Here is a 17,742-nt window from a genome sequence, read left to right on the forward strand (position 1 = left end):
CCGAGTGGTGCTCATATGCACACATACACACACACGTGTACACACAGATCAGCACACAAAGACAAGAAAAATACGACCACTTTCTGTCTCCTAGGACAGCATGAATACTGAAACAGTTTGTGTGTCCAAAGTCATCAGAAGTGGCAGTAAAGCAGTGACACACACACACACACACGCTCACACACTCAATGAGATCTCAATTGCAGCAAGTCGTGAGGATGCTGATGTTGAATTTTTAGAAATCAAATAGAAGAAAAGGAGCGGATATTAGCATCTAACAGACATGTCAAATTTAGCGATCATGATAATCAGCTACACTGATTAAAACTGGCACTTTGTGTTAGAATACATCACTGACTAATATCTACATTCCACATAAATCATGATGGCTGATTACTGTACATGGCAGGACGCCAACACTACATTAACAGATTACTACCGTTTTTTTCACCCATCCCCACTAGACCGTAGATTATTTGCATAAGCTTCTGTTATTGCGTGCTCACAGCATGTTTTTTCTATAGTACGGTGGGCACTCTACGCTGCTTATTGTCCATTACCATGGCAACTTCAGCCCCATATTAAAAGATTATTATCAGAGTGGTAGCCAGTTTACCCTTTACTTTTAATTACAGTATTTCACAGCTGCTTGGCAAATAAGTCCTCAACCAGTTTTACGTCAGAACATATACATTAATTTAACACGGGAAGCTGGAGGGAGTTATTTTTGTCCTGTGAAAAAAATACAGAAAAAAGTGGTTCATTTTGTAGTCTTTAGGGACCAGTGATATAAGCCTCCCCATGAAGGCCATTATGTGCACTTGAACACATACAATTTACCCACAAAACACCTCTCTATCTTTAAAGAAAAGGTACGCAACCCTGCTTTGGTCCTTGACCGTCTGGTTGGATAAAAAGCAATGATTTCTGAGAACCAGGCCACTGAATAACACAGTTTGCATCGATGCCCTGTGGCACTACCTTGTCCAATATTGATAATTTCAGTTGTGCTACTTTCTACCCAAAACATAAAAATGAGCCGGTTTCATTTTACAGCCCATTTCAAACTATGTGAATCTGGCAAAATTGCAACTTTGTCTACCTTGTCTTGCAAATTACACCTTTTTTTTCCAACCAGTTCTCACTACCAACTCGTCAAATACCGCCAGTTGGTAAGTGGCTCTCGGCATCGGCTACCGATGCACGGAGGTGCCCTTTAGCCGCTGTATGCGACGAACCGGGGTTTCAACTAACACCAATGTAAACCCACCCAAGGCGTTACTCGAGCGTGAGAGTCCGAGGGTCATACGAACACAGGATTTTCAACCAGGAGTCCACAGTTAGTGTCCCATGGGAAACTAAAAGTAACCGGTGACTTATTTTGTGACGTAGTCCCAAGAGTCCCGTGATCGCTAGTCACGTGAGCCGTTAGTCATGTGAGCGGTTAGTCACTCTGTAGTTACGTGAGTCATACGTCAGTGAAGTTAACGTCAACCACGACAGTTTCCTAAACCTAACTGTAAATGGTTGTGTTGCCTAAACCTAACTTCCTGTCAGTGAAGTTAACGTCAATCGCAACAGTTTCCTAAACCTAACTGTAAGTGGCTGTGTTGCCTAAACCTAACTTCCTGTCAGTGAAGTTGACATCAACCACGACCGTTTCCTAAACCTAACTAAATGGTTGTGCTGCCTAAACCTAACTTCCTGTGAAAACGGAAGTTTATTTTGAAAGGACACTATGCATGTCACAAGCGTACATTGACACGCCGTCCCTGGTCCGTCCAAAAGTAACTCAAGAGGGGTAACCAAACGGTGGTATTTGACAAGTTGGGAGTGAGAATGTGTTGATTTTTCTAACATTTTTCAGACATGGAATTCATTTTAGTATCCTGTAGCATGATGCTCTGCTCAGAGCACCGATTCTGCTCTTTGTCACCAATTCACCAGGGATGAATGCAGGTGTATTAGGCCTGGTATCCAGTGTCAGTGAAACTAATTACATATCTAAGGCTTGGTAGCATCAGGGTGGGTTTCACCAATTTTTATTTCATCACTTTTCCTCCATCTCAGGCTCCAACAGGCTAACACATACACACACACACACACACACAGAGGGGAAACACAGTGCGGCTGTGCTCTACATGATCCTGGTGGCCTGCAGTGTGGTATAGTGTCTGCAGGGAAGACAGTAAAGGGGGCAGATAACTGATCCTCTGAGCTACATCTGATCGTATACTGCACTGAAAACACATTTGATGACTGGTGTGTGTGTGTGTGTGTGTGTGTGTGTGTGTGTGTGTGTGTGTGTATGTGTGTGCACTGTACTTGACATGCTCGTGTGAGTATTTCTTTCAAACCGAGGCACTTGAACATTTTTTTTCATGTTCCTCCAACAGTTTCACTTCGGCACAAAATAACACCCTGGTGAAACAATTATAACATAGGCGAAACAGTCAAAACATTAAGCGGAGAGCGGCTCAAAGCCTTAAGTGCTGCTAAACAACACGTCTCACAGTGGTTGTAATTTTAGATTAATTATTCAGCTGTTTTCTCCACCAACAGAACCGGTTGGTACAGCAGGAACGAACAGAACGGAGATATTTCCTGAGGTCAGCCGTTGCGTTTAAAAGCGATTATAACACCGCTATTATTCATGATGCCCGAGTGGTCTGTTTAAGATGTGGAGCATGTGCACGCCTAATTGCATTTACAGTCCAGGTAGACTCATATTCTGAGGGAAAAAAAGGTATTATGTTTATTTGTGCATACAAACGGTGTATAAAAAAACGCTTATATCAGATATAACTTTTAGTTGAATTAAAAGCATGTAATGCATGCAAATACATTCAGAGTGGATTTCATGCATGTGCTACCTATTGAATGCCACAAGTGCACAGTATGGGCTTTAATTGCGATAAGTGCTGTTGTTGTATATATCCAATTATTCTTGTGTTTAAATGCTTTACGTCATGGTTCAATCCAGTGTGTGTTTTCAGATAAGTGGGCCAGCAGTTTGGGGTTTGTACATAGTACTTCCTACCCCTCCCAGCTCTGCTGTTGCCACAGTGCTGCTGTGAATTTCCTCTATTTCCAAACAGAGCTCATCATCTGTGCTCTGACTGACTTGTCCTAAGGCAGTTCATCCCTTTATTTCCCCGACTCAAAGTCAAAGCGTAGGCACAGGAGACCTTGTGAATACAATATTGCAGCGCAAACAAGCACGCGTGCACACACGCCGACGAACAAACAACCAAACTGACAAAATGTATACAAAAAGTGAGGGGCAACAACAACAAAAAAAACACGAAGGTTAGTCCGCAGAGGAGACAGCGTGTTTGACATCCTTTTGTTCGGGCAACACACAGGAACAAACGCTGAATTGTCCTGTCTTTTATCAGTCGCTCAGTCTTTGCCTTGTTCGGGGACAAATCTGGGCAGCTTTAAGCAAGGATAATAAGGGGTTTTGTTGAGATATGCCCTCCCCATTTTCAGACAAAGCTCTCTCAATCTTATTCTTTCACCTCCCACAGTTAATGCAGCTTGATGATATAACATCAACCCTTCCAAGCAGCCGTTTTCCCACTTATATTTCACATTTAACACAGACATTTCCTCCAGGCTGTTATTTGCACTGCCGTCAATATGTTATTGACACAAACGAGGTGACATTATGGTGCTCCCCTCTCTTGTCTCCCCGACGTGTCAATCAAAAATTACTCATGGACCCGACTCAGCGCAGATATAGATCGCTCAGTGGGGAGGAGCAGCGGAAAGAGCAGATATATCTCTTCTAGGAATACTCGGATTGATTTGTGTGCGACTGAGCCAACAGTCGGCTGATTGACAAGCGATACAATTAAGTGGAACCGAGAAGGAACGGAAGACCATCATTATATCAATCATCAGTCATTCCCCCCGCCTTCCTCCGTTGATCATCCGCGCTCATCATCTAATGGGCTTTGTGTGCTCTTTCATTGTAAATATTACAATCATGTTTCCCTGGTTCACACCAGCACAAAGTCATAATGGCGGAAAGACAAAAAGAGATGAAAAATCCAAAAATAAAAAGACTGCTTTTGTTTTCGCTGTCAGTGTTCTCTACCCAGACACTCAGGTTCAAAGGGCTGTAGAGTACAACGCTACAGCTGGGACTCAAACACACCGTACAGCACGGGTCTATTTCAGTACGCAGAGCTACTTGTAACAAAAGTTCCTGGTGGTCCTTAAGGTATTACATGCACACCTTTTCATACATGGACATATCTGACAGCAAAAGGCACATTATGTGTATTAGTATTATTTGAACTTGAAGGTAAGCTTTTGAAGGTACAAAATGTTTTGTTGCTGAGGCGGCCCTCCCGAAGGGACTGTACCTTTACAAAGAGTAAAGTTTATTTCTACAGCACACTGGCTGCCAGTCCAGTCTCAAGCTGTAGTCATTTTCTCACAGCTGCTTCTGGCCAGAAGGGTCGTAATTGGTGACTCTTTTGGCAACGTAGAATCAAGCTAGTTATGATTGAGCAAGAGAATAAAAGTTATCATTATGCACTTGCAGCAATATTAAGCCTCACGAGCAGCGGTGAGTCCATGGTGTACTTTTTGCACAGAGTTTTACATGTCAGACAACATAGCAGTTGCCCTAACCATGTGATTAGCGGAGAATGTCGGAGGCCTACACAGCCTGACAGGAAAAGCTGGAAATACTACTTGGCACACAAGATTTAAACACACTGTACAAGAATTGAAAGGCAAACATCTCCGGCGTTTATTCGGTGTCCCTCAATGTTCTATTTTAGGCTCGTTTTTATTTAGTATTTATATTAATTAGGTGTGTAACAATCCATCGATCCAGATCGATGTATCGATTGAATGATCAACGATCCGATATCATTGATGCAAAGTGAAAATATCAATACATATCATCTTTAAGATACGCCTTTATTTTGAAATTCCCATGGCACGTCTGTTTCACCATTTCCATCCAAGTGCACGTCATTTCTAAACATCCAAACAGTGCTAGCGGCGCTTCGGTTATGCATTCCGCGAGCACGGCTGCACGGACATGAGCTGACGTGGAATCATGATGAAGAAACGAGCGATGCTAGCGCCGCAACTTTAGCGTGTGTGTGGTCAGCCGAGAGAGGTGAGATGGTGAGAAGCAGTAACATTATAGCTGTGAACGTAGCAGTGCAGTATGTGTAAAATACAGTTTATATGTCAGTGAATAAACGCTACAGCTCCTCAAAACCCAAGCCAAGCTCCTGTGTCTTGCTTGCTACCTGCTGGTTAAAGTGAAGGAGGTAAGCAACAACTTCAGCTCAGGCTCACTTAAGGTGGTCTGTTAAGGTGGACCAGCTATTCTCATTTTATTGACAAGCCTCTCACCACCACTGACCAGCAAACAGACCTCAACAGGTCTATTTTTTGTACTTTTTATTAAAAATAACACATTGTTTTTCATTTAAATGTCTGGAAGAGCCCAGTAATAAAACTGTCAAGTCATATTCAAGTTGCTTTTTGTGTGATATCATCTCATATCGATCGCAGGCCCCTGAATTGAATCAAATCGAAATTGTATTGTGGCAGACTTTATGATATCGGCAAATACTGTATCGTTGTCCAGAGAATCAATATCGTATTGTGATGACACAGGTGATTTACACACCTAATATTAATGATCTACCACCTATCTGTCCAGAAGTTAAAATCCAAATGTATGCAGATGACACTGTCATTTATGTACATGCTAATTCTAAATACCAAACTGCATCTTTACTTACAGTAGCTATGGAGAAAATAGAAGATTAGTTGAATTACTCATGCTTGAATTTAGCCAAAACTCAGAAGAAGTGACACACTTCCTCCTAATATTACAGAAAAGATAACAGAGGTTACAGGACATTTAACATGTTAAACATTTAGATGTGATTCTAAGTTCTCTATTATAATTTTTTATGTAAATAATACATAAATTATCACCACATTTCTATTTGTTTTTGTAAGACTTGTGAAAGCATGAAACACAGTTTCATTATACGGCGTTATTTGCGAGGTTAATCTAAATGTATGTAAATAAACAGCATTCACATAGTTGTATAGTTAAAACACCAGCTGAGCCTACAAGCTACAGCATAGCTGTACCATAACACTAACCTACTATTTTGTTCTTGTTCTACCAAAGTATTATTGGGTATTTTGCCATTTCAGATGGATTTCATGGTCCCTGACCTTGTCTTCTAAAAGACTATACAGTATGTTGTATATTTTGTGGGCTTAAGTGAAAGATCGACATGTTTTTTACCCACAAATGTTTAGTAGATGCTCCCAGCATGACAGCGTAAAGTGTTTGTTTACGGGAACAAAAGCAGGAATTATGGAAATCCCGCAAATTCAGGGTTATTTCAGTCCTGGCCACAGGCATAACAGGATGCAGAGGATGACGAAGATGATAATTGAGCTTAGTCATCAAACTCAGCTTCATTCAGGTTACAATGCAGTTGTTGTGACAGAGGGTGCAACCGCGATGTTTTCATCAGTCTACTTAGGCAACACAGGGCTGGGCATCAGCTGGGATTTTTTAGTGCCATCCCTCTAAGCCTATCTAATCTCACAAGGCCTTAACAAACATTGCAAAACACACCTCGAGTTAGATTAGACCAGTTAAGAGTGGGTTTATTCCATGTCTGGAAAACAGGGCCGCAGACAGCGGTTCAGAGCACTGATTCATCGATGTTACATCACAGCGGACAGGTACTATGAGCCATTTTGTGGCGTCTCAATACAGTAGAAGCTGATTCAATCTTTGTCATATAAACTGTGAAATCATGCTACGGTGTGTTTTACTTGACTTACGCATACAGAGGAACCCTGACACCACAACAACAGAGGCACTGACCATAGTATCTGATCATTCTTTCTCTCTCTCTGAAGAAAAAAGAAAAAAGGATCGATACGGCAACCCTGTTAATGGATTTCTTCATCTGTGCCGTTCATTAAAGAATGTGCGAGAGAGAAAAACAAACAGAGTTTCAGAGACGGGGTGGAGGGAGGGGGAGTGGATGATGGAGAATACTAAGAATGAGAAAGAGGGGCCGATAAACAGAGAGAGCAGAGAGTGGCGAGAGTGCAGGTTTCCACAGATATGGATGGTTTGAGGGTCGATCGTTACCCAGACACCGCGTGCGTGCATGCCTGCCTGCCTCCGCTGCCTGATTGCCTGGCACACATTTGCATTAGGAGCTGAGAGGAGCCGAGCAGAAGAGCACAGCCGGAGAAAGTCTTTGATCTCTCAGCCTCTGTCTCTTTGATGCACCATGTGGAAAACACACCAGCAGATTTGGGGAACTAGGAGATGATGTTGGGTGTTAAGTGGATGTGTGTGTGTGTGTGTGCATGTGTGATCTCGGCAAGGGAAATTATACATGTAGCAGGAATGACACTGTAAATCTGTCAAGGCCTTGATTGCAGTCCAAATGAGCACACCCATGTCAGCATGGGTTGCCCTATTTTGTTAAAGTCAAGTGCATTCAAGCAGGAGGGTATGAAAAATCCCCCACCTCCCCACCTCTTTCACTCTTTTTCAGGATTATCAAAACATCACGGCGGCTCTGACAACCACAACTGTCAAGCAACAGATTTACATCCAACCCCATCACCCGTGCTTTTCCTCGGAAAATGTCATTTCACATTTCCGTCTGGGTGGAAATTTGGAGATAATCTGTGGATTTTGACTCTGTGCGTGTATTGACAACACTCCCTGCCCACGTCTCGTCGTCTGTCTCTCTTCCTTAACCTTCCTATCTTCTCTTCGCCCTTGCCCTCCTCACCTCTCCTCCCTTCTCTCTTTCACTCCTCCTCCTCTCCTCACCTCACTCTCATCCCTCCTCTTCCCCCGACCTGTCAGGATGATTTCAGGCTCGTTGCGTCCGTCCTGACTTAGTGTGGTACGATTGAAGCGGTAATTACAACAGTCTCTGAATAGCTTTTCCTCCCACGGAAAAAAAAAAAAAACCTCGCCACCTATCATCCACAGGCTTAACCCCCGCTCTCCACGCTGACATGCAAGGGGGCCAGACAACAGTCTTGTGTAGAAAACCATTAACCCACAATTAAATTACAATCACCATAACAAAGGATGGGGTGGCATTTAAATCCGCCAATCGAGGAGGGATTAGGAGCAAAGAGCACTTCTCTTGGGGTGCGTTATCGTCTAAATATGACAGCGTGGATAAAGGAAATGTGAATTAATCAAATATTACACAGCATCTACCACTGGGGCTGTTTTTACCACTGGGTAGACTTATCTGCTCAACAAGTTAAGCCAAGGTGTATTACAGGGTGTGTCAAAGGTAAGCTCGGGTACAAAGGGGAAAAGAAAGTGTCGCTTTCGCTCCTCTTCACCTCTTTGTGTGAGACATTAATGATAAGCTGTATTTCACTGGTTGGATGTTCTCATATCACAACTGGAACAGGATTCAGAAGGAGAGAACAGGGGTGTTGATCACAAAGCTCACAGCAATTATGTCTGGCACCATTACAGAGAGCTACGGAAAAATAATGACAAAATATGTAGCCTTTGGGTTAGCAAAAGAGGTTGCTGCCTGTTGCCACAGCCGGGCACGAAGCCCAAAATACACACCTTATATTACACCTTAACCTCAGCTGTTACACTGCAGAACACATTGGACTGCATGGTAACACAAACTGGTATTTTGACAGTGTCATTTGGCTACTGATCTGATGAATCAGCCATAAAACGAAACAGCCAGCGATGGCCGAGGACCTCCAACACGACCACTAAATGGATGTGCCGTGTCACCCGAAAGCCCCTGGAGGTGAAACGCCTACTCAAACATTTGGCTCTGACACAGCAGAACGATGTCGGCCTTCAGTCGAATATCAAGGTTGTGCTGAAATGAAAGCAATTTGATATAGCCAGAGAGGAGAATGAGGAAATGAGATTGATGCTGTGAGGAGAATGAGTAGGTGGCGGGATGCGAAAAAAGGAAGTCGTTGGAGGTAGAAAAGCTGCATCGTTGGGCGTTTTATGCTGAAATGGCACTCGGGCTTTAACACGATACAAAAGAGATTGCTTTTTTTTCTTAAAGAGAGGGGTGACACTGACACTGGTGGAGGAGGAGAGATGAGAGGGCAGTTTAACCAGAAGAACTCTTCATTTAAACACATACATACGACACTTACTTCATGGGTTTGAAGAGAGCCTGGCCGTAGTTGTGGAAGGTCATGATGAGCTTGAGCTGAGTGCCTCCAGACTTCATCGCTGTTGAAGTGAAACAGACAACACTGCCATTAGCAATACATTATCTGAAGGCCACTATGGATATTTGTTATATGGTATTATACCAAAGGAATGAGCTGTAGTACTAGATGTTAGTTTAGTTTTAAATACACACAAAGAAATGGCCAATTTGACTATCTAGATGTTAGCTAGTTAGCCTAACCTGACCAGAATTCAAGCTAACCAAACTATAGTTTTTAGTCACGCTAAGATGTTGCAGACTGTCCGACATTATAATGAACGACTGAATAAAATAAATCACTTCCTTCATTTTTTACCAGTATTACATTTTTGCCCAATCAAGTTTTCCAACGTAGCCATTTAGCGATTAGCTTTTTTAACCTCCAGAGCGGCTCCGCCCTGAGAAAAACATCGGACTAAACTCCAGTCTGCAAGAAATTAACAAGACTAATGATAATAAAATATCAGAAAATAATGGAGATTGATCAGCACAAATTCCAATTTGTTTTGTCCAACCAGCAGTGCAAAATAAAAAAAAAACAAAAAACATAATTTACAATCATATAAAATAGAGAAAACCTGCAAATCCTCCTATTTGACAAGCTGAGACAAGTGAATGTTGATGATTATACTAAATTAAATGATTAATTGTTATCTAGGCTCCGTCTATTTTTTGAAAATGTTCTCTTAAAGCTCTAGTCGGTAACTTTGAGCAAATATGATAAAAAGTTATATTTATGAAACTGTCACTATATACTGACAGTAGTGCATGAGACAGATAAAAAAAAAAAAAATACCTGCCTCCTCCTGTGCTCCTAATGGCATTTGCAAGTTTCCACTGTGCACGAACAAAAACAACCAATCAGAGCCGAGGAGTCTCTGGGCCGGCGGTCAATCACTGCTTACGAAACTCGCAAACTAAGCAGCGGTGATCAAATATTCAAGATTCTGTTACAGTAATGCCTACATCTCGCCACAAATGTTTTCAAAAACATCCTGTAATGTACCGTTTAGCTGTAAAATGCTAAAGTCTGTGACCCGGCAGCCATGTTGAAAACAGTCGAGCCAAACCAAGCACCGCCCATGGACCAGAGCAGCTCTGATTGGTTGTTTTCCTTCGGCACTGTGAAATCTCAAAATGCCATTAGGAACACAGGAGCACAGATTATCTGTCTCATGCTCTACTGTCAGGATATAGTGACCGTTTTATATAAATAACCTTTTTTAATCACATTTGCTCAACATTACCTACTGCAGCTTTAATCTGTAGAGTCCAAGCAGTTGACACATGCTTCAATAAAAGTCCACGCTCTTCATTTCAACTGTTTACTGAAAAACTTTCCGCCTCAAATGAACCACGGTAGGGAAATGCCAACAAACAGATTGAGCATGAAAACGAGGCTCCATAACTTCATCTAAACAAGTAACAAGCACAGACATTCTGCATATTAACCAACCAGAAATGTGTTGACCATCATATAATCATATAAGTAGAAGATTATATATAAAGCTCAGAGATAAGAGACTAACCATAAGGCCATATAAACATGATAAAATGGGACTGTATTCTGTTCATATTAACTGTAATGCAATATTGACAGACACTGATTTGATTTCACATTTTAGGGACACGTCATTGTACACCTGAAGCCTGAAATCTCCTCTGCCATGTTGGTGAAGCACACTGTTGTGTACGTGAGCTTGTATATGTCTGTGTGTGTGTGTGTGTGTGCTTGTGCTCTGATGTCACAGGGTTTGTTTGATGGGAAGGGAGAGTGAGGGGGGGTGAAGGACAGCCAGTGCTCGCCCGACGCTCTCTGTTCCTCCGCTGTTTACTCTCTCTGTGTATTCTCTGGAGGGTCCATCTCTATCTCTCTCCGTCTCTTTGTGTTCCCATTCATCCTTCTATCCTTCATGTTTTCTCCCTTTTTTGTATATGATAATACGGTCTAAAGGCCCTCGTGGGACTGGGCTCCAGGGCTGGGGGGCGAGGACTACACAGGGCTGAAATACAGCGAAATTCACCAAAAAAGAAAAAGAAAAGAAGAGCAGAGCAGCCACCGTGCCTGTTCTTTCTTCAGCGGATCGATGGAAAGCAGTGTTTTGGTGGCCTTTTGCCAGAGAACAAGCTTCTCAATCAATGCTCTCGTTTATTTTTTACATATGGGAATCATGGGGACAAGAAAAATGTTTACAGAGAAAGAAATTACAAGTGAAAAAGATCGATGTGTCCGCCTGACCTCACCTGCTTCTGTGTGAAGTTCCTGTGGATGTTTGGTGGCATTTTTAAATAAAGGCAAGATCTAACAGTAATTGATAGGAAACTGTATAGGGACCAAAATAACGTTTCAACCTCCATTCACGGTAAACAAACTGTAGTTACAGACTTTCACTATCTGTAATAACGTATCATATGTGCTGCTTTTGCACGCTATGTCCTCATTGATGAACGTTGCTCAAAAAGAGGTTATAGCGCATAATACATCCGAGCACTCCTATCCTTGAGTTTAGATAATAACCGACTGCTATTGGCTTCTATTGGTATTCCGCCTCAGGCCTGTGTTAAGGCTCTGTAATTACTGAGCCACCATGTATTTAGCTGGCTAGAGACGCTGAGAACTGCTTCCTCTATCCACCCAGCCCGAGAGAGACGGAAAGCAAGAGGGAGAAACATCTTGAGTAGAAGGACATGAAAGAAAGAAAGAAATTCTTCCTCTAGTGACCAGGCAGGGGATGCTAGTTTTATAAACCGCTAAAGGCTGTTTGCTAAAGGCCGGTAACGGTTTCGTTATTGGCAGATGAACCTGAAATCTGCAATCACTTTTCACAGCGTGCGCAAGATGCTTCGACCTTGAGTCGACAAACACTCTTGGAATGTGGGAGCTGGACTGAGCCAAAAAAAAAAAAAAAAAGGGAAGACTATCCCCCCTGAAAAAAAGAAGAAAAAAAGCTGAAACAGATTGCATATAACCGCCCCGGCGTGGATTATCGCCTCTGTTAGGCATCTACTTGCACTTGCAGCGCAGGCTTTGCAGCTTTTCTGCAGAAAAGCTGGATTCACCGTGCACTTGTCAATCAACTAAAAAAAAAAAGCCTCTGATTTGAATCAAAGCGTGATGCGGAGCTGTGTGATTTGCATCGAGGACCAGGTGTGCTGATATATTCTGCTGAGGCGCTTTTGTGAGGATTCATGAGAAGGAGATTCTGGTGTTTTATTATTCCTTCAGCCTTGTAAAAGGCAGGAGGAGCGAGCAGATTCAGCGCTGTTGTACGATAGCCTGCAGCTGACTTCCATCTCCATGCATACTTGTGTGTCTGAGTGTGTGTGTGTTCATGTCGTCAGAGCCTGTGGCAACGAGGAACATAGTTGTCTATTACTTAACAGGAACTCTGCTCACTCTTAACCAGTAGACCCAGTTACATTAAAGGCACACATTCCACTTTGACTTCCTCTTAGACTGACAGTCAGTGTTGCAGTTTTCCACCCAACTAGGCGTGAACATTTTGTTTTGGTTGGCTTGTGATAATTTGGGCTACTTTTTGTACCATTTGGGCCATTTCCCCCTGACGAAAACTTACAGATATAGACCAGTCGGCCCGTTCTCCTCTCCAGGTGTTGTGACTAGGCCTGAAATGTCAGTTCAGTTACAACTAGGCGGAAATATTTCCTCTTCAAATAGTTATTCAGTTACAAAGTCCCAGCTCTGATAGGAGCTTATGTCTGTTCATATAAGTGATGACTTTTTTTACATTTAATAGAACGTTATCCACTCTGTGGAGATGGTTTTTAATTACCGTAACCATGCTTTTGGGTTCACCTAATTAAACTAATAAAACAGAGGACCAGAGGTGCGTCCTCTGAGCGCTTCATTTTTTGCTTTTTCAGCCGCTGAACACAAAACATACCAGGGAGGATCTGCTCCTAACATTAACCACCGGACAAACCCAATAATGTCCATTATCAGTATGTTACAATGCTATTAAGATAAAAATCTTCACCTTTGTCTAGCTGCAGATATTTGGGACCAAGATCTGTATGTGTGTGTTATTTTAGGAAACAATTGTATGTTAATACCATCACACACTCTAATTGGGCAACTTGGCGTCAGTCAAATCTGGCAACACCGCTGACACTGTTTCTCAAATCTTTAGACTGAATTTTGACCTCTGCAAAAAGGGACACCTTGCGACTGCTAAAATGGCACGAGGTTTAATCCATGAGCTCAACCAATATTCATGTCCATCAGTAGACCAGTAGGCCTGTCAAATTGGCCTTGACCAAGACATTAGACTCCCTAGTAGCTTGTTATGATGTGGTGTTGATGCTAGAAAGGTGGGTAACCTCCAGTTAGTGTTCTATGACAAGGAGCCACCAACATGAGCACAAACTTGTTCATCCTTACACCTCAACACACCCCAAAAAATGTACGTCTGTACGGCCTAAAAAGAACATTTTTCTGCTATATCAGCTTCAGAGTGAAGTGTAATTTTGACCCTCCATCTGTGCACTGAAGCCCTCCTGCTGGCTGCTGTTGCCATCCAGCCGACCCCCCAACTCCTGCCTGTTTCTCATTACTCACCGACGCTAGTGATCCTCTGGGTGACCAGGTCCTTGAGGAGAGCATCGATGACCGGGTTGTGTCTGGAGTACAGCTCGTAGCGATTAATCCCAATGTGGAAGCGGAGCCAGTTGGGGTAAGAGTCGGCTGTCAGCTCCCCTGTTGGGCTGAACTCATCCACATTGCCTCCTTCAGTGTTCCTGGGGAGAGGAGAGGAGGAAGAAAGAAGTCAGATTTGTAAACAGTGACAGGTGTTTTCAGCAAGAAAGAGCCCATGCAAGAATTACAATAATGTGATTGCACACTAGCCTTTTACATGTGATCACATTGATTCAAAGCTTTTTGAATTTATTGAAAGGATAGGATAGCCCCTTGAGATGTAGCATCTCATTTTCGAGGGGGGTTCTATAGACACAAATACAAAAACACATACAGACAAAACATCATTACATAACAAAACATACACTGCAAAATACACAGATACAGACAGCTCGCTCGCCATCTCCCACCCAGACCCCCCCCCCATCAGCCCTCTGCTGTTATACTAGAACAATTTGATCCAATGACTATATTTAAATCAATTACATCAGCATAAAGAACAACAGTTTGTCTTCAGTTTATATGTATAGCACAAATAAACTGAGGATCATAAGTACACACAAATTAAAAAAACATGAACAGGTTGTTTTAAGATGAGAAAATAATAATGTCCTAGAGCAACGGAAAGAGGTAATAGATCTCAGAAAAAGAGGAAGATTATTCAATCAGCCATATAAGTGAAAACACCTGAGTGGGTGTGCAGGGCTTTTAATCAATGCACCATATTTCACAAGATGATTGTGTGTTTTGTATATTAAAATCAAAGTAACTATAGTTGTCAGACAAATGTAGTGGAGTAAAAAGTATAATACTGTAATTTGAAATACACAGATAAAGTACAAGTACTTAACAAATGTACTCGAGTACAGATAATAATGCACACAGTGCACTTTCATAGACTAAGCTACTGGAGTCACCCTGCACTATATTCAGTTTTAACAGTCTCTTCTGCACTATATTCACTTTTTTAATAGTCGTGTATCACAGTTGTTACCCTGCACTATATTCACTTTTAACAGTTTTCTTCTTCATCTCCTTGTATTTTTATATCTGGTATATTTGTTTTTGTACTTTGTACTTTGCACTACTAACTTTTTTACTGCCTTTTTACTAACCTGTTTTTGCGCTATGGAACTGTGATGCTGGAAACTTGAATTTCCCTCGGGATTAATAAAGTTACTATCTATCTATCTATCTATCTATCTATTTATCTACACTGTAAAAAAATTGCTGTTAATTTACAGCAGGATTTCAACAGTATTAACCTGTTATTGCTAAAAACAGTGCTACTTTACTTTACTGTCAATACAAAAGAAAACCTGTTAAATTACGCTCATAGGCCGTTTTTTAACTGAACTATAATGCATTCTTAAAAAACATCACTTTACTGCTGATCAACTGTCTAAAGTATCATCAGTAACAGTTTCATGCAGTATTTTTTTTAATTCTGGGACCTGATCTGCACATGTGAGGCTTGTACATTGTACATGATTGTAAAATCAGTGAATTAGCTTTATTGTTCTTCACTCACATGTTGTTATGGTTTGCTTTCTGTGCTTGTAGCCAGCTAGACAGAGACATTTTTGGGATAAGTGTCAACAAGTCTATTATAGTCTTTTTCCTAACAAGTGCCTTTAATTGTATTTGGTGTGACTATTCCTATGTCTGTAACCTGCTAAGTCTATTCATCTATAGGCAAAAAATAATGTTTATTAAAATGTATGTAAAAAATACAACCTAAATAGTTCATTATCAGTAAGATAATGTAAAAGAAAGGTGGAAAAACAGCTATATAATGTATCTTTAAAAAGTAAATTAACTGTAAAATACTGTGAAATTAATAAAAAATATATTTTTCATTAACAGTACAAAGCTGTAAATTTCAGCGACAGTATAATAATGTTAATTTTACAGTAACATAAAGGCAAACCCTGCTGCCAGTTCTTTTACTGGGAAATTCTTAACAGTGTATCTATCTATCTATCTATCTATCTATAAGCCTTTACATGTGATCACATTCATTTAAAAGCTTTTAGAGTTGATTGTGATGATTTTTTTACCATGCATGATCCTCTGCAGCTTTGGGGTCAAATCTGATGTCAGTGTTGACGTTGAACAGCGTGTCCTCGTCTGTCAGAGTTGGTGGTGAGGATCTTTTATATAAGGGGTGCTCGTAGAGAGCCGACAACCTTGAACCTTTAACCTGCATGTTCTTGTTGGTCAACACTACGTCCTGCTGGATGAACTGTCTCTTCCTGTCGAGATGCTCCAGCCTCCTGAGAGCCTGCTGCTGCTGCGTTTTCCTGTCCACCCTCTCCAAGGAGGAGTGGGAGGACACGTTGGAGGATCCGGGCTCGTTGCTGAAGTCCTGGAGGATCCGCAGCGTGTGCTTGTTAGGCCAGCCCTGCTGCTGCTGCTTCTGCTGCTGCTGCTGCTTCTTCGCCCAGCTCTGAGGCTCCTCGCTCGGCGTGTTGGAGCACGAGCAGCCGGTGGCGGTCCCGTGGTGCCTCTCCAGCTTCGGTAACAAGTCGATCATGATGTGCATGGAGCACGCGATGAGGAACACCATGAGGATGAGCACGCGGAATTTGCGCAGCAGGATCATCTTCATGGTCTCGCGTTTGAGCAGATGCGAGTATTTGCTGCAAATGATGAGCACGCAGATGAACAGGCTGACTACATCGCTGATGATGTTGATCAGACTGGACGCCAGTCGGACGAGGTACACGTTGAACACGTAGGAACCATCGTAGCTTAGTGCCGTCTTGAGTGAAGGATTCAGTGTTCAAGCTTTTTGTGGGGAGGATTTTTTAAGCAAGAAGCGCAAAAATCAGCCGCAAGCGCGTCCAGGTAGAGTCGGTTCACACCAACGGGGGATTTGCGCAAAAGACATCCTCTTTCACACTCTCCTGTCCACACCACAAAACATATATGTCAGAAGGAAGTGGATCAAAAAACGGTGATAGGAAACGATCCGCAAAAACGTGTCCAAGTGTCCAAGTGTCTCACCATCCAAACCGCGATCCTGTGCAGAGATCAGCTGTTGTTGGGGAGGAGAGAAAAAAAAATGTAGGAAGTGCACAAGCTCTTCACATTTTATAATAATAAATTATTTTTTTGGGAAAGTCCCCCGAGAAAAAAAAAAAAGTAGTGCGCTCTCATCCACCTCCAGGATCCAGGATGCGTAATTTCTGTCACATCGAGTCCAGATTAAATCACTGCACAGGTTAACAGCAGACAGAGATCCTGTCCAAAGACAACCTCTAGGAGTAAAGAGCAGGAGATATAGGAGGAGGAGAATGCACCCCTCTTTGTAGCATGTGTGCATCTGGGTGGGTGTGTTAAATATGATGATGAAGCCCAGAGAGACTAGATCCAGCCTTTTGCGCAGCGTCACCGTGCGCAGATTGGCTGAGAGGAAGAGAGGGAGACAGACAGAGAGAGAGAGAGAGAGAGTGTGAGGAAGAGAGAAAGAGAAAAAGAGGGAGAGAGAGTGAGAGAGAGAGAGAGAGAGAGAGAGGAAGAGTGTGAGAGAGATAGAGAGTGAGAGAGAGAGAGAGAGAGAGAGGAAGAGAGACAGAGAGTGAGGAAGAGAGAAAGAGAAAAAGAGAGAGAGTGAGAGAGAAATAGTGTGTTTGAGAGAGAGAGAGAGAGAGGAAGAGAGGAAAAGAGAGAAAGAGAGAGTGAGAGTGAGAGAAAGAGAGAGAGTGAGAGAGAAAGACTGAGAGAAAGAAAGAGAGAGAGTGTGTGTGAGAGAGAGACAGAGAGAGAGGAAGAGAGACAGACAGAGAGAGAGAGAGAGTATGAGGAAAAGAGAAAGAGAAA

General features: G+C 42.2%; 1 protein-coding gene across 1 annotated transcript in view; it reads right to left on the reverse strand.

The window, feature by feature from the left end:
• Positions 1-17,403, reverse strand: part of fam20cb (FAM20C golgi associated secretory pathway kinase b) — a 60,170-nt gene extending 42,767 nt beyond the window's left edge. Inside the window, exons 1-3 of the mRNA XM_037755576.1 lie at positions 15,978-17,403; positions 13,840-14,018; positions 9,202-9,280 (exon numbers count right to left, since the gene is read on the reverse strand). Of these exons, the coding sequence (XP_037611504.1) occupies positions 9,202-9,280; positions 13,840-14,018; positions 15,978-16,528 (809 nt within the window). The 5' untranslated portion in view covers positions 16,529-17,403. The remainder of the gene's footprint in view (positions 1-9,201; positions 9,281-13,839; positions 14,019-15,977) is intronic.
• Positions 17,404-17,742: the final 339 nt, after the last annotated feature.

Source organism: Sebastes umbrosus, chromosome 20 (genome assembly GCF_015220745.1).
Source record: "Sebastes umbrosus isolate fSebUmb1 chromosome 20, fSebUmb1.pri, whole genome shotgun sequence".
NCBI classification, from domain to species: Eukaryota; Metazoa; Chordata; class Actinopteri; order Perciformes; family Sebastidae; genus Sebastes; species Sebastes umbrosus.